General features: G+C 48.4%; 1 protein-coding gene across 3 annotated transcripts in view; it reads right to left on the bottom strand.

Moving 5' to 3' along the window:
* Slo (calcium-activated potassium channel slo) overlaps nucleotides 1-24,328 on the bottom strand; it is a 206,247-nt gene extending 181,919 nt beyond the window's left edge. For all 3 annotated transcript variants that reach the window (XM_077682288.1, XM_077682290.1, XM_077682289.1), the window contains exon 1: nucleotides 23,836-24,328. In XM_077682288.1, the coding sequence (XP_077538414.1) occupies nucleotides 23,836-24,186 (351 nt within the window). In that variant the 5' untranslated portion in view covers nucleotides 24,187-24,328. The remainder of the gene's footprint in view (nucleotides 1-23,835) is intronic.
* Nucleotides 24,329-25,049: the final 721 nt, after the last annotated feature.

The following is a 25,049-nucleotide window of genomic DNA, read 5'->3' as shown; positions in this document are numbered from 1 at the left end:
GACTCTCATGAGCTGCATGAAGTGCAGCCTGATTCCCTTGACCGTCGACGCAGTGTATACAATTAACGCGCCCGGTTGTGCCAGTGGGTTTGAGTTAGTGGGCATGAGTGATGACTTGGTGCACAAATGGATTCTCAAAGGTGTGGGAAAGAGTCCGCCCAAAGGCAAATTGTTAAAGGTGTATGTCAGGTACCCCAACTTATGAGATTTGTGGTACATATAATGATATTCAGTTCGGCTTCAAGACATGTCGCTTGGGGACAACTCATTGTTGTATTGCCGCATAGATGTGACATTTCTTTGCAGTTCCAGGCTGTTACAGTGGAGGTGTCCTTCAGGCTAGCACCAGGGTAGTTACACGCCGCTGTGGCTCAGTGGCTAAAGCGTTGTGCTGCTGAGCCTAATGACGCGGGTTCGATTGCTGGCCATGGCGGCCGCTTTTCTGATGAAGGCGGAAAGCAAAAACGCCCGTGTGTTCGAGATTTCGGCGCACGTTAAATACCCCCGGTAAGCAAAATTAATCCGGAGCCTTCCATTACGGCGCGCCTCATCACTTGCGCAGCGTCGGCTGGTTGAACTTTGAACAAACAAGCAAACAAACAAACAAACAAACAAACAAACAAACAAATAAATAAATAAATAAATAAATAAATAAATAAATAAATAAATAAATAAATAAATAAATAAATAAATAAATAAATCAGTGAAGTTGTCTATTTCACCAGTCAGTCATACTTTTTGTAACTTCCGTAAGCATTCAGTACGTGGAAAGGGGTTATATTGCAATGGTGGTTTAGGCATGTAGAAGATATTCCATTCGTGTCCTTGGTTCAAGTGGTTTCGTGGCGTAAAAGAATGGAAAGAGGCGTTGTGCGTCCCAATCTTGTAGTGACAAGCCTTCATGAGTTAGGTAATGTTGGTATATAGCCCGAGTTTTTGTTTTTGTTAGGACGGCAACAGCCTCCTCAGACCTTTTGCTCCTTTTCCACCCCCCCCCCCCCCCCCCTAGAGACATCGGTGGAACAGCTCATTCAAGAGATAACTTTCGTATGAACAAAAAGGCCGTTGATCAATCCGGGAGTTGGGCATTGTAATATTTATAAAGTCTTAGGTTGGTTTCTGGTATATTTGTAGTAAATTATTCTAGAGTAAATGATGCGTGTATCCATCATGCATAGGGCACGTATGTAACTTATATGCATGCAGACATTGTAAATGATGAATGTTTCACAATCGCGGACATGCTGCCAAAGTGGTATCGTCGCGAGCAGAAAAAAGAAATTTATGGATAGCAATGACAACGGGCAAACCTTTCTCGCAAAATAACCCACTGGTCACCAGGCTGCCGAACTTAACTTCTTTGCATGTGAGTTCTGCGTTTATAGCAGTGCAATGGTCAAAATATATCGGAGGACGTCAGTTAGAACGAAGCATCCCCCCCCCCCCCCCCCTTGCCTATATCTTGAAAACAACGGTTGTTCAGGGCCCAGAAATTCCTCTTCAAGATTAAGCGAGCTCTTCTACATTAAGTTGGCTAAGTGTTCCTTTCATTACAAGCACGCGTCCCCTCTATGGATTCTTTGATCAAAACGGGTACTCCACCGTATGTCATGTTTGTGGCAGAAAGGAAGCTATTGCAGGTACTCAGGACGTCATCTGCTCAACGTGAACTGAGAGGAAGCTTTCCGTACTTGTATTGCTGCCGAATAATTTGCTTTCAAGACTATTGATTTACCTAATGTTGACATGAAAACTTAAGACCAATTTAAATAATCCCCTAAGCGATTCAGAGTGAGCTATATGACTAGAAAAGCTCCAAATAGACATATGTTGTGGGTAGCTAATAAATAAATTAACTACATCATAACAATTACTTGTACCCGTGCAAGCGCAGCCGGAACCTTTTTTTAACTTACGTGTTTTTTTTATATTAGTACAGTACACGTGGACTGCATCAACGTTTTTCGAAACCATCATGGTAAAAAAAAAAACGTTATGGATAGTTGCTACTGAATATTGTAACATGAAAAGCCTGAATGCATTTTTGATTACTACCCAAGAATCTTATCTTTTGACATGCTCCGGAACCTCGCCCGTTTTTTCGGATTAGCTCTATTAATGCGTATACGTATACTTCGTACTGCTCTTAAGACAGTAGGCTTCAACGACTTGTTCTATAGACTGTGCGACTTCACCATCGGCAGGCCTCAGTTCTGTGTGGTTAAAATTTAAGTTCTTTTGGTAACGTTGTCTAGCATACCATTTCAACAGGGCCAGATTACTGCACCCCCTGAGCTCAATAGGAAATGCTTTAAAAGCGTATTGACATAACTATTTTTCTGCTAAGTATACGGGCATTCATTCGTACTTTAAGGTGTAATTTTGTTCATTTTTGCTTCCGGGTTATCCTCCGGTGGTTAAAAACAGTCTTCATTAGTTTTCTTATTGATTAGGGCTCCTCACGATTGAGCAGTTGCGGGGCATAATTATTATAAGCAATAATACTGACAAAACTACAGGGTGTTCCAATAGAAAAAAAATCCTGAGCAATCCTCTCCTTGCTTCACGCTTAAACTGTAAACGGAGGTCGCATTTCATGGTCTACTGTCCTTAACACCAACGGCGATAAAGACAAGCCCGCTTATTTAGAAAACAAATAAAAAAACCATGCACCCCTCCGTCAAACGGCGACGATAGTTGAATACGAAGTTTTCTCGTGACGGATTCTTTGGCTGTCGCCTGTTTCCCAAACCACTTCAACCATGTCGAAATGCAGCAATCCGATAGACGCCGGCTTCATAACGCGAGGGTACCGGGTTCGATTCCAGCCAGGGGAGACGTTTTTCTCTTTCTCCTCGGCGTTTTCGCGTTACAGGCGTCATCGGTGCGAACACTAAAGCTTCGATTTAAAAACGATTGTAGCCCATGGAAGAACCGTCTGCCTTCTTTAAAAAACCACCACCTTGAAACGGCGGTGGCACCGGGGGTATCCAGAACGCAAAGGCGATGCCCTTTCGAAGAGGGCGCAGTCAAACGCAATGACAGATCAAAATTTTTTTTTCGTCCCTCGTACGGGATAATGCCACAGAGTTACTTTAGAGGGGATAAGGGCTATAATAAAATGATCCACCATCCTGCGCACCGAACCGTGCGTTTCATTCTGGATACCCAAGGTGCATGGCGCCGCCGCTTCAAGGGGCTCGTTTTTCGGAGATGGCTGTTGGCTCTCCCAGAGGCGCGAGAATCGTTTCTATTCTTTTTCTAAGTAAGAACCCAAGTGCCATCGCCATTCTTGGTGTTAACCAAAATAGACTACAAAATGCGACCTTCGTGTAAAGTTTGAGCCGTAACGAACGAGTGGTTTGCTCAGGAAAATTTTTAAATTAGTAGCTGGATAATTTATTACATGGGGCGGCGCGAGGCTTAGTTGGGAAAGGGGAGGTTGGGAAGAGTGAAGTGTGGCTCACTATGTCAGCCTCGCAAGCGAAACTACTCAGTGAGCTGAGATTCTCTCTGGCGTCAGTACAACCTAGTTCACTATAGCGTCAGTTCGTGGCCCTATTCAGTGTTCGTAGGACACCACCAACACAGGCCGATGCTTGTCGAGGATCGACTTGAGATTCTCGCCCTCCCAAAACAGGTGATGCTTTAAGGCGCTCGTTCATTGTTGCAACACCCCGTATTTTACAAGGCGCGCGCAGGTGAAAAGCACGAGAAAGATAGCACTTGTCCATGCATTTTTTTTAAATATCGAGAGCAAGAAAGATAAAAAAATCTTCACAAAGTAGTAGGGTTCAGAGGACCAAGTGCCAAGCTGGCCACTGACTAAGCTAAACTTTGTATTTTTACCTTCCTATTACAATTAAGCTTGACTACGCGCTTTATACACACGTCCCTGTACTCGAAGAGACTAATGGGGTTTGCTTCGCACCAAAGAAAACGAACGACCAATCCACACCACAAACAACCCGTCGCGGTGGTTCGGTGGCGAAGGGATTTTGCTGCAAGCCCGAGGACGCGGGTTTGATTCCAGCTGCAGCAACGCGATATTGCGTTCTCTTGTGGGTACAAGCACGGCATTTGCTGTGCGCACCCAGCGCCATTTACTGCTTCTCCTCGAACAGTCATTCTATTCTTTTATGCACTGGCTAAAAGCTCTGCCGTTCTGCCCCAGTAGCCTGGGGCAATAAAGATCTTAAAAGGTTCCAGTAGCCTAGGGCAATAAAGATTTTTAAAAATGTCCCAGTAGCCTAGGGCAATAAAGATTTTAAAAAAGTCCCAGTAGCCTAGGGCAATAAAGGTTTAAAAAAAGTCCCAGTAGCCTAGGACAATAAAGATTACAAAAAAGTCCCAGTAGCCTAGGGAAATACAGATTACAAAAAAGTCCTAGTAGCCTTGGGTAAAATCGGGGGCTTCGAAACGAACGCCCGGGCTTCGAGGCCCACAATGCCAATATTTTTTACCCAAACTCGGAATTTTTTTATTGCGAAATGTTCCCTTGCCTCAATTCTGCGCTATATTTTTGTAAATAAAAGTGCTTTGGTAACTTTTAAATCGGTTTAGAGGTGTAGCGCAGCATATCGGCACGCTTAATTAACGTTTTGCATTGCACCGTAAGAGCTGGGCTTGGCATCTTGCAACGAAATATCGCAGCGGCGGCCATTTTTCTGATGAAGGCGGAAAATGAAAACATCAGTCTTTCAAGATTTCGGCGGCCGTTGGAAATGGTCTAAATTATTCCGCAACCTCCCACTATGCCGCACCTTATAGGCCAGAGGTCTCTGGAGAGCAAAAATTTATTTTTTTTGGCAACCACAAACGTAACAAACCCCGCGAAAAAGTAAGCTCAGCATACGGTGTGCTGAGAAGTGCGATCGGCACAGCGTCCCTACGCAAAGCAAAAAGGACACTTTTCAGGGCGAAAATGTTTCTTGGCATGGTAACATAACTTCGTATACATAAACCTTACAAATTACTTGCGAAGCGTCAAGCTGATTGATTGATTGTAGGGTTTAACGCACCGACGCAACGCAGGCGATGAGGAGCGCCGTAGTGGAGGGCTCCGGATTAATTTTGACCACCTGGGGATCTTTCACGTGCGTCGAAATCTCGTACACACGGGCGTTTTTGCTTTTCGCCTCCATCAAAGCGTCAAGCTGGCAAAAAGGTGGCTTGTGATAATGGGGCATTTTCAGTAAGTAGCTGTTGCGCGCAAGTTTTCCTAGGGTTAAATAGCCATTTTGGCATCCGCATTAATCAGGCTCATAATGCTGCCACGGGCGTGTCCTGCTGTTCGCACACGGATCTCATATTAAGTTCACACGTATCCATAATAGCACAAAAAGCAGCAGAATTCGATGTACGCACCGTAACCTTTTGTCTCCAATGGAGATCACACGTCACGTGTGCGCGAACAGTGGCAACGCCCAACGGTGACGCAAAGGTACATACAGCTGGGTGGGCGTAAATGTCGTCACATGCTAGCGATAAGCATCCGCACTCGCTGGTCATGCACGGGTAGGCAGTGTCTACTGCCGAACGTAGCTGCAGCAGGTCTCGCTACGATCCCACCTGGAAGGTCACGTCCGTTACGTGCCAACAGCGTTGAAGGCTTCAAATGGAATGACAAAGCGTGTCGCAAGGTGAGGTCGTCGTTCGATTGCGGCGACCCGTGCGCCAGTAATTTCATGTTGGAGAGCGGCCTTTCACTGCTCAGTCAAGCGTTCGGTTAACCACGGGTCTCGGGTTAAAACCCTGACCGAGGTCGCTTGCTTGTTTAGTTTGATGGTTACCAACACCCAGTATCTTTCACGACTGCATGCGCAAATTGCTACTTGCCACTTTCCACAATGGCAGTTCTATGGTAAGACGTAGTGGAGCGAATGAAAAGCGCTACTACAATCGAGAATTGCCAAAGGCCCAGAGCTGTGACCTAAACCATTCAAAGATAACAAATTACTGTTCGCGAATCTACACGCACGTCTCCTGTCGGATGTTCGAGATAGCTCCGTTCAGAAGAGAAATCATTCGGCCTGGCACCAATGGCATTTCCACGCGGAACTGTGTACTTTTGGTTTCCAGTGTACCGAATCAGGAGCGATGTCCTCACATTCAAGAATGGTCGGATAATTAGCGGTAAGAACCACAAGTAACGAGCACTCATCTTCTGTAAGTTGTCCTGATTTCGTGATTGGACATCCGGCCTCACTTGTGCTCACCGCAGAAAAATTAACCACAGCTCGAAATCGCCAATGAGTGCAAAACGTGCTAACGATAGTTTGGGTGAAAACAAATGAAAGTGCACATAGTTGACAGGCAATCAGGCTCGTCAAGGGCAGACGCACCGCGTCTTGTTATTTTTATTTGTGAAGCCATCATGAGCTCATATCGCTGAATACCTCTGCTGAGACTAAGTAGATGAGTTTTCTATAATGAAGGAGTACACACATTACACTTCACACCATTGTTAGCCCCTGCGAGACTACAGTCCATGTTAACAAAAAACCATCTTGGTGCTTAGCTTCTTTTAGAAATTCGTCACCAAGTCCAGTTAATGCAGTGTGGGTAGGAATGCACACTTTCACACGCGGTGTGCCCATTGCCAATTTCGCCGTTTTCCGGTATTCTTAACGACGGTTGCGAAGTTTAGCCTTGCCAGCAGTGAAACACCTTGTTTTTATTCGGCCGATTTTACTGCTAAAACACGTAGCAATGAACTACAGGTGATTTTACACTTCGGCGCTTTACTGTGCATCATGCGGCGGCTTTAAAGCAGAGTTTGGTTAGCTGCATGGGCGGCTGCTTCATCACAGGGCACCGGTGACAGAAGCTGGGAACTTCCCGTTATTCCCGCTCATCTTTCCCTGACTGCCGCTTCCTATACAACTGCTATCGTTCAGGACGGCTACCATATGCGTAAAAAAAAAAAACAAGAATGCTTTTGCCGCCTTGACTACCACAGTATTTGTTGCGCAAAAATATTTTTTTTCTTTTATCCAAAGACCAGGTCTGCGCTAACGTGCTTCCTCCATTTCCTTAAGAGTAGCCTCAGTGCTATTTTCACTGAAAAACTACAGGCTATGTGCGGAAGTTTCTTTCCGGAGTCTTCGTACTAGCGGGTGTGACACCTTCAGTCACCTGAACTTTGGGACCAACACCAGAAGGTCTGGAAAGCTGTCCTAAATGTCCGTCTCCAGAGGCTAAGGCGGAGGATAAGCATCTGCTGGGGATGTGCCCGGGCACGAAGCCGCTCGAGAGAATGCTCTGGATAAATCGGATGACTACAACCGCAGGACAAGACGTGCTAACAAGCCTCGACTGAAATTTCTACACGAACCCTGACTATACGCTAGTCCTAGACCTGCCTTAACTTTGACCACTCTTCTTTCTTCCCTTGCTATCCTTGATTTTCGTACCCCTACTCTCTTAATTTTCGATTTCCTTTTCTTTTCTTGTCTTTAAGTCTTCTTTCACATGCCGCGCGGGAAAATGCACAGACACACACACACACGCGCGCGCGCGCACGCACGCACGCACGCACGCACGCACACAACACGCACACAACACGCACACGCACACTCACACTCACTCACACGCACGCACACGCACGCACACACACACGCACACGCACGCGCGCGCACACACACACACACACACACACACACACACACACACACACACACACACACACACACACACACACACAAGCACAAAAAAAGAACTGTTGCGGTACAGAGCTCTATTACAAAATGCATCGTACGACGATCGACTCACTCGACACGTTCTCAAATCTGAACTCGCGCTCGAAAGCTGCTTCAAACTCTTCCGCGTAAGCTTAGAGCAGGAAATATTTTGGTTGTGCAAATTAGATGCGTAAGTCCTGCAGGCAGGTGAATGCAGGCTGCAAGATTTAGAAACAACGTTACGCTACGAAGTAACGATCACGGAAGTGGCAGCGATTCTTGCAAAGGCCAGATAAAAAAAATAATAATAATAAAGGGCAGTGAAACGCGGCCAATCGTCCCCAACGACTCGATCCGTCGGCACAATCGAAGCTTGTTCGCCCTTGGAGTCGGTTAAACCCGGTCTCCTAAAAGGCAGGTGGCTCGATTTCTTTCAACGACTCAATGCACCCTACGTGTCGAGTTCTCTTAAGAGCCTTCTAAATACAGAGCGCGTCTGCCGAGCATACAAGAAGCGCGCAGACGGCGGCACGCGTTGGCCGGGGTCCGCCGCAGGCGCGGTTCGGGCCTGACGTACGCGCGGCCCGAGCGAGCTGCGCGTGATCAGCAGCAGCAGCAGCAGCAGCAGCAGCAGCGCGCTTAATTACGAAGGGAGAGGCGCCACACCAATTTTCTGGGAGCGCACGCGGAGGACGAGGCGGGAGCAGCACTAATTTCGGTGCCCCCTCCAACGCCGCGCGAGAGCAGCGGGAGCCAGGCCGAGCGTGTCGCCACAAAGCTGCACTTTGACTGCGGCGGCAGCAGCCGTCTCGGGAGCTGGACAGCCTCCAAGTCAGGGCCACAACAGCAACAAGGCAGCGAACCGCGGGAGAAGCCCGCCGCCCGTTCCGGCAGCGCCCTTCGCCTGACCGCCGCCACGAGCTGGCCGTTGCCCCTGGCCACGACCCCCCTCCTCGCAGGCCCCACCACTGCGCCAGTCCGCAAGTCCGCCGGCTGCCCGAGGCCAAGCTCAACGGCGAAGTCTACTTCCACCCCGTCGAGCACGACCTTGCTCCGTATAACCAGTTCCAGCACCGGGAGGCTGAGAGGAAGTTGTATGCATCAATATAGACCGGAAGAGGAGACCATGCTGAGCTGTTTTTTGTTTGTTTGAGAACCATTAGCAGCACTAATATAATATCGATGTTATATAGCACCATGCTGCGCCCAGCAACGTATATTATAGCGGATATTTAATCAGTGGTAGGCCTTGAAAAAACTTGGCTCTTCTTCGTCGTCAGTCTGTAAATCGAACGTTGTGACGAAGTGATGTAGGATTATCCCGACCATACACCTCTGGCAAGAGCAGGATGCCGAATTCAGTTTTTTTTTGTCCGAGTGAGCTGATACCGAACAGTAACAGCCATTATGTGCACAAGAAATGTGCACTTCTACTGAGTTTGGTGCAACAAGTCCCCTTGGAGTTCGGTTTACAACCACCTGCATCGCACACATCTAAACGGTAGGAAGAACTCTTAACACTTCCTGTGGGCCAATTTTGCCACATTTCACCCGAATAACGTATTTCTCCGCCAAGGGGTACACATCTGACGAATAAAGTGGGGCGTGAAACGCGATGTGACTCCAACAGTTCAGAGAGACACTAGGGCTGCTCACGTGTTGGAATACAAAATGGTTACTTTCATGTAAAGCTATGCTATCCTCTATGCCTAATAGTATACGTCTGTCTTGATAATGTCATTTTCTGTCGTGAGAATGTATTTCTCATCAGAGGGACATATGTCTGTCGTGTACTCTTCGCGTGGTAACGGTTGCCGTCCTGTCTGCTAGTGGTGCTTTTAGGTGCTGGAAGGTGCCTGCTTCGGCTCGCCGCTAGCATTTTGGTGCACCTTCTTCTGAGGCGTTCATCTTCTCCTGGGAAACCACGTGACGGCTGCCGTTGAGGTGGACGCTTCAAGAGTGCAACGCAGTAATGCCAGAAGCGACAGCCAGCAGAAACACGTCCAGTGCTGCGATTGTGTGCACCCTGAGCTAAATAACAACCAGGAGCGCTTATGGCGACTCCTGCAGACGAACTCCTTGGCCTACCGGGCACTACAGCACCGCATTCATCCCTCGCAATTCTCCTCACCAAATTGTCCACTCTGTGGGGACCTAGCCACGCTGATCCGCTCCATGTGGACCTGTCGTCCTCAAGGCCCCTTTCCCTCCATAGTTAATGAAGAGCAGCGGGAGGGAGCGCTGGGCAGCTCGGACACAGAGGTCCCGATACTTCTGGTCGCCCGCACTGCCATCGTCGCTGCCGGCCTCAAACCGGCCGCTACACCGTTCTCTCTCTCTCTCTCTCTCTCTCTCTCTCTCTCTCTCTCTCTCTCTCTCTCTCTCTCTCTCTCTCTCTCTCTCATTGCCATCGTTATGATCCTTTTCCCTCTGCACTATTTTCTTCTTCTGCATTGTTTTGTTTTTCGCCCCCGTTTAAGCCTATATACAGTCGAACCTCGTTATAACGAAGTAGTATCGGGACAGCAAATTAGTTCATTATATCCGACATTCGTTATAACAGTAGAAGTAAAAATCGGCTCGAAAAAATCGACAATCTGGCACGCGCCAAAATTCTAGATAATAAACGCATTTTGTAGTCTTCGAACCCTCTATACATGAGGTAATCCTTAGCTGTGTCCTTTTGAAATTTCAAAAAAAAAAAAAAAAGGACCGGAACATGGCAACTTAAAATTACAACAGAACAAAGTACGTTTGACAAAACAGGCCTGCGTACTAATTTATTTGAAGACGGATGAGATCTTCGCCTGACGGCTATTCGCGGGACTGCCGGATTAAGTTTTCCCCAGTGTCCACGCACGAAAACGCCTTCTCTACTTTTGTAGTTCTACAATCTTCTATATTTTGTATTTTTGCTTTTTTAAACTAGCTATCGAGTTTAAAGTCTCGCGTAAACAAGATATTTTTGCGTTATAGGTGATATCGCACGCGGTTCAGGCGGTATTCGTTTCGTTATAAAAAGAATAAGTGCCACTGAAATAAAGCGTGACCAACCGTGACCAGTTCGCTATAGCCGATAATTCACTATATCAGTGCTTGTTATAATGAGGTTCGACTGTATAAGCTATTAGCGTAAGCGTGATTCGCTTATTCTGTAATTAGCGTGCTCAGAGTACTTCTGAAGGTCGCAATACATGCATTTAACACAGGCTACTCGGCCGAAGGCCAAATTGCATCCATTAGGTTCATCTGTAGTAGGCTCGGAACAAGGGTCGGCTGTGGAGTAAGAGATGCGTGCTGGGGCGGTATTCTCGAGTTTTGTCCCTTTTGCGTCCCTTTCAAAAGTGTCCCTTTTGACGAGCCCTGATTGGCTAAAAGCAAACAAACGGAAGTGACGTAACGTAAGTGCAACAAATCTACTGCCACTGCCAAAGCCCACTGCTTAACCGGAAGTACGTCACGATGAAAGGGACGCAAAAGGGACGTTTTCAAAAAGGGACAGTTACGAGAATACCGCCCCTGGACTCACACTCCGTTGTCCCCGAATTGTAATGACCCAAATTCACCCTGTTTGTCCGTTTTATACGTGGCTCGCACATGAAATCATCACAGCCCTTTCCTGTGACCCACTTCCATCTCTTTCAGCGCTCTCAAAGATAAGAGCATCAGATAAACGTGCAGCCTTTCGCAGTGCCTGTAAGTCACAAGCATGGCAGGTATGCTGACGGCAGTGCAAGCCATGCATATTCTTTGCGCCACCGGCCATTTCAGAACCGTCGCTCAGTCATTCCGGCGCGGGATTTTCGCGTAACGAAGCATTCATCACTTTCGCATACAGTGTGCTTGCTATGCGCTGTGATATCACGTAACCGTCATGCTTGCATTGCGTTTTGTCACACGCAAGCCACATTTTTCGAGCATAATCGTAGTGCTGGCTTCGTCATTGGCATCCCTTATTCATACGATAGCAGTGATTCCTCACTCATGCCCGTTGCAGACAAGCAGAAACATGGGCGCTTTAAAGGGACCCTGTAACACTTTTTTCAACTTTTTTTTTATATCTTAAATGCTTGCAGAACGTAGTCACCCAATACACCCAGTGCTTAGATTGGGGGGTCGCAAAGTACCTGAGCCAAAAATTACTGCTCTATGCCCATCAGATAACTTTGAATTTCGCTCAAAACATTTTTCTCTCTTTCCGGGTCTTTACGTTCTTCGACGGCCTGAATTACGTCATTGAGGCCATGTAGCGGCTGTCGGCCGGTTTTGCTTCAGTTGCAGCAATGAACACTTTTCGATAGAAACTTTAAAAATAAAGCCACAAAAAAACAAAGGAGAAACGGAAGGCGTATCTGGTGCGACGAGCAAATCACGAAGTACCGCTCCGTGCTGGCGAAAACTGTAGCTCTCGCAGTGCTTCCAGACGCGAAGGAAAGAGTGAAAGCTCTTACCGAAAGTGTTGCAGGGCCCCTTTAAGAGCGAGGGTGAATGCGTGACTCAAGCTTATCGGACAAGAGCACGCCAACTGAATATCAGCTCAGCGGACAAAAGCTCGGCCGCCAGCCTTAAGCAAATTCAACTTCCGAACACGCGTAAGATGCGGCATGAGCTTCCCGCTTCTTGTCGCAAACCCGGACCAAAGCATACCGCGGAACGTTTTACCGCATTTTCGTTCGTGTCTGGTCACATAGTTTGCGCGATTATGCTTTTGACAACATTTCCTAAAATTGATTGATTATCAGGTTTAACGCGTCGACGCTACACAGGGGATGAGGCGCGCCGTATAGTGGAGGGCTCCGGATTAATTTGGCAACCTGGGGGTCTTTAACGTGAGCGGAAATCACGAACACACCATTTTTTAGAATTACTCTTCCAACGAACAGATTCTCAACGATTGTGATTAAGATAAGTTCATTAAAAAAACGTTATGCGTTCGGGAAATCGGCGAAGTAGTATTTAAAATACCGAGAGTACGCATGTGTGCTATGTGTCGTGCAATGCAGCGGATGAGAGAGAGAGAGAGAGAGAGAGAGAGAGAGAGAGAGAGAGAGAGAGAGAGAGAGAGAGAGAGAGAGAGAGAGAGAGCAAGTGAAGTCCCAGAAGAATGTTGCATAGTCGTTGAGGTGTCATTGTAGCCACAGCCCATTTCTTTGCGAACCGGCCCTCCAATTTGTGATGGGCTATGTCGTACGCAGGTATCACGGCTGGCTTAGGTATACCACTCCTACCCACAGAATGGCTTCCATTACAGCCCAAATCAGTGCAGCTTTGAATTTCGCATTACCAAATTCTTTGTTCCTTCTCAGAAGTAGTAAATTTATATCTGTATGTCCGAGGAAGAAATTTCGCCTGTTGTAAAGTGACCAGCTCGCGTCCGTTTTTCTTCTGTTCATAAAAAGGTGCGCAGTAACGGCCATTACATTTTGGCTTATGCCTCGGCTTTTGCTGTGAGTATTGATTGATTGATTTGATTGATTGTAGGTTTAACGCGCCGACACAACGCAGGCGATGAGGCGCGCCGTAGTGGAGGGCTCCGGATTAATTTTGACCACCTGGGGATCTTTAACGTGCGCCGAAATCTCGTACACACGGGCGTTTTTGCTTTTCGCCTCCATCAGAAAAGCGGCCGCCGCGACCGGGAATCGAACCCGCGACCTCGTGCTCAGCAGCGCAACGCCTTAGCCACTGAGCCACCGCGGCGGGTTTTTGCTGTGAGTAGCACTAGCATAATGAAAAAAAAAGAGCAATCTATAGAAAACCAACCCATAAACTATTAAACAAGCCCCAAATAAATCAAAACAAACGAGCAAAACCTTTCACCGGGAGCTTTTGTTCGCGTAGAAAAGAAACAGCGGCAAGTAATTTATGTCAAGAAACGGGATATACTTTTTTTTATTGCGATATTATACCCGACGGCATGAAGACTACGTTACAAGTATAGGTTAACTCCCGTTTCGCGAACAAAGAGGGAGCGGTGATGGGGTCCCCATATCCACCTATGCAGGTCAGGTGGTCCACCAGAGTGGAGACCTGTGCCTCGAACGTGTCGTGTTCTGGCCGCCTCCAATGAAGGGCACGTCCACGGCAGGTGTTCAGTGTCCGCATCTTCGGCAGGAGCCGTGCAAAAGGGGCAGTTCTGTGCGAACGGGGCAAGGTAGCGTGGTGGCCACTACCGGTTAACAGCGGGAGATAGGACTACAACAACACGAAGCCTTCGCAGCAAGAGCTCCTCCCAGCGAGTGAGTCTATACTAGGGAGATCCGTTCCATACGGTGGAATTAGAGCTTGTGTGGCGCGACGAAGATCTTCTTTCTGTTGGATAAATTGTCCTGGGGCATCAATCGTTAGTAATGGCAATGGTCGTAGGCTCTAATCGGTTGTGCTTGAGTCCGATGAGCTATTGCTAAGCGGTAACACCGATGGGCTGCAACGCTTACGCGGCTAATAAAACTGCAAAAACTAGGACACACCTTTGATAAACCAACATGGCGGAATAAATACTCAGGAGTGACCCCTAGTATACGACGCGTGCATTGCAGGAACCATGACGGAAGCTGCGTCATTTTTATCCGTGCCCTACCCTAAAGTGGGTCAAGTGTTGTTCCGTTGCAGCAGGTAATTTACGACATATTTTGCGCTCGGCGTGCCGCAGTGGCAAAGGCTATGGGCAAAGCAATCACCTGCTATCTGACCGGAAGCGGAGCCGGAAGAGGCAAGGAGCAGCGCCGAGCGGAGAACGACAGAGTGGTGCGCTCCAGCGGCACCCGAAGTTGGAGGGGCGGCCTTACAAAAAGTGACCTCGGGGTCTGTCCCGAGTGTTATTTTCTCAATGGAAGCGGAGCCTTTAACAGAGCGACGAAACTTGTCGAGCAGGGGTTGTTAAAGACCATGACAGCACGAAAAACGCTTGATTTGTGATTCGTTATTCAATCTATAGAACAGAATGCGCCACCTTTTCCCGCGTTCGCCAATCTTCAACCTCCAGAATCGGAGAAGCTAGACGTGAAGGATATTAGAGCATGCATGTCTTTTGAAACGGATGCCCTCAAGGATAAACGAGCCAAACTGGAAGAGGCGCCAGCCTTAGTTTGTTGGTATTTATCGTATGACAAGAAAAAAACAATCGAGAAGAAAAAGAAAAACTTGTTTGAGTTGAGTAGAAAAACTTTTCTATTATGGCTACTGACATTGCCAAAACGGCTGAACAAAGAAGGCCACTCTTTGCCGACACAGTGTTTTCGTGCTTACAATACGCCGCGATTGGACAACTGAATCTTCAGCGGCGCCTTAAACATGGGATCTGTCGCGAGGCGCGCACGATTACTCTAAATAAAAAAAATTAATGAGCGAAGGCGCTGTACCCCAAGAACGTTATTATCGACAGAAACACATCTAAGGAACGCCAAAAGAGCTTTTATCACCAACCCGCAGAACAAACAATCGTTATACCGTATGGCGCTTGCCGGCGTCTTGGAAGATAAAGAATGCACAATTTCCAGAGATCCAAAAATAGTTTTTCTTATTAGAAAAGCGTTCAAGAAATAGAAGATGTTTCGTGGCAAAAAATAAAGAAGCAATTATGCGCTGGTTACACGTGATAAAAAGTTTAAAAAAAAGTGGAGCTTAAGCGTTTACACCAAGCCACGTGCATTGTCTTGAAGGTGTCCCCAAAAACGCGGGCCCATAAAATTTATGCAATGTGCACAGAAGTGTTGTACAGGTGCCACAAAAAGTAATTGGAACCCAGTCTCGCTATTTGCAGGAATTTCTTCTTCCGGAAACTGCCTGGCTGCATTGGTGTGCGTTTGAAGGAGTCCTCCCTAATGGAAAAAGCTTCCTGTAAACCGGTAATGGCAGTCATAAAGCCCTTGAGACAAATATTTTGTGAAATTCACAAATCCATGTTCCAAATACTCATGAAGGCAACTGTACACTCGTCTTTCTGTGGTTACCCCCGAGCGGAAATGCGGCAGCCGGGAATAGCTGTAAACCGCACTCAGCACCTGCCCGCCTTGGGCATCGTGCCACATCAAGTCCCGCTGCGTAGCGTCGCATACGCTAGCCACCTTTTCTAACAGGCGCGTAGCCATTTCGTGCTGACGTTTGCTTGGGCACGACAAGCATACACGTACGACCCGTGTCCGATGCAGAATGGGGCCACAAACGTCCACTTTAGAGTTGTCCACGTAACGAGTCCCCGGTACACGCTAAACAAAAAGTGAATGGGGCAAAAGCAAACTGCCGCTTCTTCCACACATTTCAAAGGAACTCCATTGCAGATCATTGTGGTTCGACCATGCTTCTACTAATAACAAGCCGCTGAGTTGTAACCATTGTGTTTGGGCTGTGTGGCAGTATTGAGGGAGAGAGAATAAAGTGCGCGCCATCCTCCGCCCTCATTCCTGCAAGGCAGCACGCACGCATACTGCAAGCAATGCGAGCAACACCAGAACAAGCGATTCTGGATGCTCTTATGCACCCTGATCTAGCACCATGCCAATTTAATGGCCGCTGCCAACCACCGAGCCACTTGGCTGAGCGCGTAACAACGGGCAGAAAAAAATGGGCCCATCTCCCCGCGAGGGGGACTCGAGTAAATGCGTCGCATAGGGGTGGGTGTATTGCGTTAACGTTTAGTGTTTGGGGGGGTTGGTGCTATCACGTGTACACCACGCAGCTATCACGCCGCTAGCACGCCGCTGAGTCGCCAACGCACGCCGCTGACGACGTAGTTTGAATGAGTCAAGGATATAAGGCGCGTTCGTAGCCTTTGATTCTGTGTCGGTTTTGTGGCGCAGTGGGAAGAGCACCATGTACCTCGCGTTCCGCCCACAGGTAGTGAATGCGGTGTATCAGCAGCTTCTTGACGTAGTTTGAATGAGTCAAGGATATAAGGCGCGTTCGTAGCCTTTGATTCTGTGTCGCTTTTGTGGCGCAGTGGGTAGAGCACCATGTACCTTGCGTTCCGCCCGCAGGGTCGTGGGATCGAAACCAGGCGCCGGTAACTGTTATTTCTTTTTATAGTGTAGGGGGAGGCTGGCTGCTGCGGACGCCGACGCACGGGTGACATCGTGAGTTATACAAATGCTCTGCATTTAAAATCCCGTGCCATCTTCCCAAACATGAAACTTCAATGCTTCTCTGGTCATGAAACTCCCGGCCAAGTTTCGTACGGGGACGAAGGCTACCGCGAGGGGCGCCACCGCAGATCGGACGGCATCGGGCGGCCGCCGCTGCTCTGTAGCCAGACCGGCAGGCAGGAACGCAGTAGCAGCATGCCCGTTCGCACCAAATTTTTTCGCCACTCACAAAATGATAAGTCCATTTGAGCGGCCCACGACACGTAAAGGGAAAGAGCACTGCTGATAAGGCGGCGAGCGTCTGTTTTATCTTACTCCCGTTCCCTGCCAAACGCGCTCTGACCACGCCCCCGGCTGCCCTCCGATCAACACCAGCTCCGCGGCGCGGCGGCGTACGAAACTCTCCCATAGCATGACGGCGAAGTTTCATGACCAGAAAGGCATTGAAGGACTCTGGTGAAACCTAGGGAGGGGCGAAGCATGCAGTGTATAAGTGTATTCTCTGGCCTTAGCATTTTTGCCCACGGAGATGAAATCGTTGGGGTTTAGAGAGCTTTGCTGTAAGTCTCGTGTCTTTGAAGCCAGAGGCATTCTAGCGCGAGGCGTTGGAAAACGGGCGTCCCGGTGTGTTCTTTTAGTACGTGTTACGCTCTAGCGCGAAGCGTTGGGAAACGAGTGACCCGGTGTTTTAGTACCGTGACTATACATGCGATGTCGGTGACGTCAGACGACGACGACATGAGACGCCGACAGCCGGAGCCCCTAAGGGCTTCGCCCCTAGAACGAAATGGAGGTGTGGCTCGCAGCAGCGCGCGGAACAACGCCCGTGCGAGCGCGATAGAAGGGTCGCCGGAGGAACAGAGAATTCTGATAACTCAGGCAGCCAGCTTGACGACAAGATGCGGGCGCGGGTATCTAGAGTGAACTTCTTGTTCACTATGTGCGTATCCAATGGGGAAAGTAGGATGTTAAGGTTCAAAGGGAGTGTCTGCCCGCATCTTCACATATATTTCGAGACTCTTTTTACCGACTGAAATAACAGTGTGCCACCCCACCCCCCACCCCCCGTCATGCCGAGCCATCCCCTATGCTTTGCACTGGCAAATCACATGAGCGAAACAGTAAGCTTAGCTGCAGGTTTTTTCTGCAGCGATGAGTGTATCCTTCGTAATTCGTCATCATCGCTCACCGCGCTCTTCTTTCCCCGCTTACACTCGGTCCTCGAGGAATAGCCTCAAAATGAAAACACTTCTAGCAACCCTTGGCGAACGGATGGGTCTTCCAGTTGGCGCCCAATAACCGCTAAAGCCGCGAGTAGTTCGGTGATCGATACTGGTGTGGTGCGGGGGTCGAACTTCATTGTAATAAATTATGCCTGCCTTTATTTCACCTTCATCACTCGCCATTTTCAAATTTTGCCTTTTCATGTCCATATCCTAACTTTGGCGTTTTATCTGCCCCAGATAGCATATGTTAAAGGAGCCATGAAGAGAAAATGTAAGTTGGTTTTATTCGAAAGATTTCGTGTTTTATAGTGCCCCCAGCGCTTGTCCGGATACAAACGGTGCTTTATTCACTGAGAAATTAAACAATTTAGGTTAAAATTTTGATTTTCCCGCTCAATCGTGCGTTTTCGTGGTCCCAAATGACATCACAGGAACCGACCGCTCTGCAGCCTAGAATACCTTCATTCACGCATCCGCCGTACAGGGTAGAGACACGTATACGCTGGCGCCGCCATTTTCGGTTGCTCGCTCGCCGCCGAAGCAAGTCATTGTGTCAAAACCGCGCTAAAATTATCGCCGCAACGCGGTTTACTGAAGAAGTTTGAATCATATTGTCTGTTTCGCGTTGCTAGGTCTCGTGGGAAACGAAAAGAATAACGCGTTGAGCCCGTTGGCCCAATTGCGGCGGCACGGGACCGTTCAAAGGTTGTCTCCACCCTGTACAGCGGTGTTGGTTTGTTCCCGCGTTTCTTTACGTTCCGTAACCTAGATGGCGCCACCATACCGTGGCAAGCGTTTGGTTTGTTTTTGCCCGCATTTAAACCTGGCTTGTTTTTGTTCTGGGAGAAAATATTCGTTCCCTGAAACAGTGCTCGCTCGACAAATGGGGTCACGTAAGACACCGTTGCTTGCGTCAATCGGCCAGTGTCGTCTGAGACAACCCCAAGCCCCGCAGTGCTGTGCAGCTAAACCAAGCATGCTGTGCGCAGTATGAACAGCTGAACGCATCAGTACTTCTATGTTTACATGTGCTTTCGTAACTTCCACTGTTTGTCCCATCATTCTTATTGCTTTGTAAAGAATGTGCCCTAAATTTAAGCGCAAATCGCTCGTTCGTCTAGTTTGTAAGCTCTACCTAATTTGCGTCTGCTTCTGCCAGCCTCCGCCAATCGCAGAGCTTAGCTCATGTGACATCATAGGTTCTGTTGCGGGAAATGAGCTGGTGGGTCGCATGACCATTCCCGTTTTTCCTAATTATGCAGCTTATTTGAGCGAAGTTTACGTTAAAAGTGGTGTCAGTATGATTCTAACGAGACAATCTTTTGAATGAACCAAACTTGTGTTTTCTCTTCATGGCTCCTTTAAGGTGTGTAACCTGGCTAGCTTAAATCAATCAAAACTTTAAGGTGTTTCCCGTCGGGGAAAGCGGCTTTTCTTTTTTAAGATTACCTCACAAAATGTAAATTTTTACGCACCGCAGCATTTATTTACAACGTCTATCGTCTATCATGGCGCATTATGCTTATGAAGCGTTTCGGAACGAGGGAGGAGATTTGTCCCTGTCAAGTAGCCTTATTTTGACTTGGACGTTACGTATTATTTTGTCAATTAAAAGTAGACAAAACAGTCCGGCTGCGCTAATTACTGAGATACTTCGGAAATTCAGTCCACGTATACAAATAAATTCGTCATTAAAATTTAACTTTAACGTAAAAAAGTGCCGGTGCATTTCATCCGGGTTCCGTAAAATAAAGCCGGCTTGCAAGGCAAATTACTGCCCAAAATTTCATTCGTATCCAAGCTGGGGCTGTGGGGTCTATGTTTCCGTTGCAGCCCAGCGAAAGCGGTCAGGGCAAATGCTTTTCTAAAAGGACTGAGATAACGCTTGCTTCACTTCCACTCACCCTCTCCCCCCAAAAGCTCTGGAGCAAATTGCACAAAAACTTTCAATCATAACGTAGGGGGAAGCGCAGCTCGGGATTGTTTAGTCGGATAAGTCCCACTCGCCGACGTGGCGACTGTCTTTCTGTTTATGTGACAAACCAAAATGTCCTCCTGTACTAGATTCCGGCGAACGTAAAATATTCCCAGGGGGTTGCCACGGCGCACATCATAGTCCAAATGTACTTTCGGTGGACTAGAAAAATAACTCAAAGTTCTGAGTTATCAAATGGGCGTACAATACGAACAAGCCGATGATTTCAGATTTTTTGCTACCTAAACTCGATACTCTCCCATCATACACTTGTAGTTGTTGGATGAGAAACTTAAATTGAAGGCAAGTATCGGCTAAAGAATATCAGCCTCAGCAACACCCCCGCACGCACGTACAGAAACATACCTGTTGTCGCTTACCACACGCTGTTATTTTAGTCTTTCGATGGAAAGCAGGTTCTAAACATATCAACAGGAAGATAAACAAGACGACTAAAAATAAAACTAACCAAGTGTTTTTGTAAGTGCAGTACCTCACTGTGTGGTGAAGCGAGGGAATCCTTCGGTCATGTGAAAACACATTAGAAAGTTAAAAAGTTCCCTGCTACTAGTGACAAAGAGAAAGAACGGTTTGAGGAAGCAAGTGCCCAGCGGCACTCCTAGCTTCCGCCTGCAGTATACGTCACGGACATTGGCAGACAATATATTCTATTGACCTCTTTACATCTTTCTTTTTTCTTGTTTATCAGTGTTTAAAGGTTATTCAAACGATTTAGGGGTGTGCCTACAAAAGACATGCGCTTGGCGCAGCACAAAAACGTACATGACAGCATGAAAATTGTCTCAATAGCGTTCAAATTGTGCCTCATTAAGGCAGTAAATTATCTGACCCAGGGCTGTTCCATGCCTGCGCGTGTGCGTTTTTGCTTGTAATTTCCCCATTTGACATAGCAAGTCAGGCGTCCTGCGTGAATCTCATGGTGAGTTCATGCAATCATTCACTCAAACGCCAGTTTATTTTATACAACGTGCTAACGAGATTAAACAGATCGCTACACGATTATCTACGATTCGTATGCTTTGACAGCTTCTAGTTTGGCACAACTCTTGCCCAAACTTGAAACAAAAGTCACGACGCTGTTCCGTAATATCCTACTGCATGCTGCCCATGTCAGCGATCTGTCATTATGTTTTAATACAACTCTGCCTACCCACCCACTGGCCGCTTTGTTACTCTAACAGGCTGCAGGCAAGACGCAAATGTGGACTATAGCATCAACGGTGACACTAAACTCTGAATATCAACTGATGATGACAAGCCCAATACAGTGGGAATGGAGATGCCGACAGTATTGCGACCGGCCGAATGGGACGGTACGCAGTCGCGCAGTTAACGGAATGAAATCAGAGACAACACCGACATCAGCAAATCGGCGTTTCTACCGTTTCTTTCTTTTACCTGGGTGTTAAACAAAGGAGTTAAGGTGAAGCCCGGCTTTGACAGTGATGATCCTGACCTCGTAGGCCCATGGCTCTTCCTATGTATAAGGCTCCTCCTGAATCAATCATATCCGCGCTGCGCCTGCGCAGTGCGTTCTGCCGCCCGGCGACGACGATTAAATCTCGGCCGCTTCGGATCCCGCATCACTACTAGGGCTAAGTACACAGGCTTCAGCCGATGGGGATCGACCTGGTGCTTTGGGCACGCTACTTTGCACGTTTTTTATTTCATTGGGTTTAACCGAAACGCTTTCTGAATATAGCCTCGACTGGTCAGTGGGATCAAACTGAAGCGCGACCCAGTCCACCGATGTGGTGCTTCCGCAGGGGAAATAGCGCGCACTAAGCCAGTGGAGCCTTCGCCAAATCTTCGAGCAAGTCATGAAACCTATTCACCGTATAAAGTGCGTGCGACAAGCTATATGTGATGCTACTCACACATAGCAATGTGTCATGCAAGTGCGGAAATATTTTTCCAGTGTATACTTCTTCTTCCTGACGTTTCATGCATAGTCTCTGCTGATGGTGCCTCGTGGCTCATCGCCATGTCATTTTGGCGGGTTCGTCAACGCTTGTTTTCCGGCGAACACGACATCACCGCTTGTCGAAACCCATGTTCCTGGGCCTGTGGAATACGAATACCTGCTCTGTTGCATGTAAAACATAACCGCAATTAATTTGTCACAGCCTGTGCAGCACCTCGATTTAAAAGATTCTCGTCGATGTGAATTTGAAAGACATTTTTCTTTTTTTGCGCAAGCAAAGGACACAAACGTACTCGTCAGGCTCCATTTGTATCAGCTTTTGTACGAGCACAAGGCGCTCGCGTCGCGCATTGAGCCGGCAAGTGCGCCCTTTTTGAACGACCCGTAGCTGAGACCGATGCATCAACGTTAATGTCGGACAGACGTGATGTGAGGGTTTTTGAACGATGCACACCACAGAAGCTCTCATTAGGCGTACGTCTTGAACATTTGATATTTGACATCCTGTTTCCAGCACAGATGAAGACGCCGACAAAGACGGCCGCCGACGTCACGCATATAATTTTCTATTTACGCATGTCACCGCCCCGTCAGTGACCTGCCTAGCGAGAAGTCAATCATGCTCGTAAAATCCCTCCAACTAGAAATGCGCGTCAGTTTATACGAAGCCGGTTAGGCCTGTCAAGAAGTTATTGCTTGGCTATATAGTTCGGCAATTCCCATATTACGCACAATCGAGTGACCATAACTTATCAGATGCTTCCAAGCTTCAGGGTGGACGGGAAAGGACGAAGAAATAACACAGCAGAGATATTTTTTAAGCTTTAACGAGGCGGTGGACGTGCTGATACGGGGCCTTTTTGTATGGTCTGGTGTAAATAACCTAATGTGCGCCAAAAACGGCCATCTGCGTGGACACTCGGATGGCAGGCAAGCTGTTAGACAAAAAAATGGATGGAAGCCTTTATACATTGACATGGCAAGAGTACAGTGCCAATTTTTAGAAGGTACGCAGGTTCCATGAACAATTGACCTGAACGCTCAGCCGGAACATAAACATTTGCGATAACTACGTTGTAAATGTACATGTCGTGAGACGCTGCATGTAATCTCTTTATAAATAGTACTACATGATGCATTTTCTGCACCTGAACCTATGTATACAGCTCACGCCGAGCTGTCGCTGCATGATTGTTGTTTGCAATATATAAATATTAAAATTACTTCCCCTCATGGCTTCACTTTTTTTGTGTGCCGTTCACAGCTGTTTTCCTGCAAAGGGTAAACAAACAATTGCCTTTGTTTCTTCCCCCCTGCTTTTCATTGTGTCATCTGCGGGCTCATGAAACATGTGGCTGAAACTCCGCTCGCTTCTCGCATGAGCGGCCGAGACGGTGGGCTTTTGCCCCCTGCCGCAATGATCGATGAGCGATACATGTGTTCCAGCTCCGGCCACACGCACGCTCCGCGCTACCCGGGTCACCGGTTGCATCGCTGAGCCACAAGGCCAAGACACATGGTGACGGGCCAATGAGGCTGGCGCCTGCTCTTTCCCGGGCGCGTGCCGGCACATGCATTTCCCACACGCAGCAAGGAGTTGCTAGCATGAATGACTAAGACTGCATGCAAAACATCTAGCACTGAGCGAGTGAGCAGCAATTGAAAGAACACAAAGAACAAGACGCGCGTCTCATTCTCAATGCACTTCCAACTGCATCTGCCCTAAAGAGGGTCTTGATTTTTCCGACAGCGAAGCGACCACGTCTGCGCAGTTTTGCGCCTGCCATGAGGTCTGGTTCCTCATCCGCGCGCCTCGTAACAGCGGAAGGCGAACTACTCTACCAGTGAGCGAGGCAGGCGGCGCGCAGCAGTGGTGGTGGGAGGAACGGCAGCAGGGAGAGAAAAGGAGAGAGTAGGAGGCACGCACCAGTATCCTGCCCGTGGTGGTCTGTCCCGAGATGAGTTCCCCTGCCCAGTCCTTGGCCTCCGTCATGAACCCGATTTCGGCGGCCCCTTCCCCCCCAGCCTTGCGCTTGGCGTCGACGGCGCCCTTCTTGGCGGCGGCCGCCTGCTTGGGCGCCCCGGGGCTGTAGGCGGCCGCCTTCTCCTTGCGGCAGCAGAGGAAGGCCAGGGCTCGCCAGATCAGGATAATGAAGAGGCCCGCCAGGAAGGTGAAGATGCTGGAGAGCAGGAAGCACCACCACTTCCGCTCCCGCATGCACTCCAGCTCGCCCGGCGACATGTTGGGCGCGGGCGACGTCGCCTCGGCAGAAGCCATCGCTGCTCACGCCGCGCATCAGAAGACGCACATTCGCGCTGGCGGCCCCAGCGGGCTCGCACGCTTCGCTCGTAGCTCCTCGCGGCCGCTGCTCGCTGGCGGCAGCCCGTCGTCGGGATCGGCTCCCTCTTCACTGGCGCCGCAGCGCCTCGGGCCCAGCGCCGCCGCCGCCGCAGCACCACCAGGCGGCGCCGCCGCGGGGTCTCGGCCACGGGCTCGCTGCGCCGCTCCCTCCCCCTCCCTCGACGGCCTCGCGCCTACGTCCTCCTCACTTCGCCCCCGAAAACTATCTGCTACGCGTAAAGTATGTCGCGACGCACATTTTTAATCATGAACGACATGCGCTGATGATTGCCATGCCCCTTTCAAACACAATCTCACTTAACGCCTTTCTGCGCGCCTTGAGCTTGCATTTACGCCCTCAGTAACCGGAAGAAGATAGGAGGATGCGTTCCATTCGTGTGGACATGCGACAAACCCTTCCAGGAACCTCTTTGTGCTGATCTCGGAAGTTCAAGATCCATCTCAGCTGCATTGGCTGCATCCATAAAGCGGAGTCACACGAGACACCCGTGACGTCTCCACGCACTCAAAATCCGGCATGCCTGAGGCTAATTGTGTAATACCAACATGTTGCCCAACTTTATTTATTAAGTGCACTCGATATCTCGTCATTCTGTTCCTTTTAAACCTCCACTCTATGCTTTTTTCGCTGAAAAAGACTTCTATATAATTTAATCCCCGCTCCCTGCAAATATATGGCGTTTGCCACAGGAACATCTTGAAAAGGATTTTAGCACTCGACTTCGCATGCCTCAATCTGTTTTTTATAGCGTCCAAAAAACACGCTGTGTCGCTCTAAG

This window comes from Haemaphysalis longicornis, unplaced genomic scaffold, assembly GCF_048455015.1.
Source record: "Haemaphysalis longicornis isolate Haplotype H1 unplaced genomic scaffold, Haemaphysalis longicornis Haplotype H1 scaffold_1, whole genome shotgun sequence".
NCBI lineage: Eukaryota > Metazoa > Arthropoda > Arachnida > Ixodida > Ixodidae > Haemaphysalis > Haemaphysalis longicornis.
The sequence above is the reverse complement of the archived record's forward strand: the minus strand, read 5'-3'. Positions and strand labels throughout refer to the sequence as shown.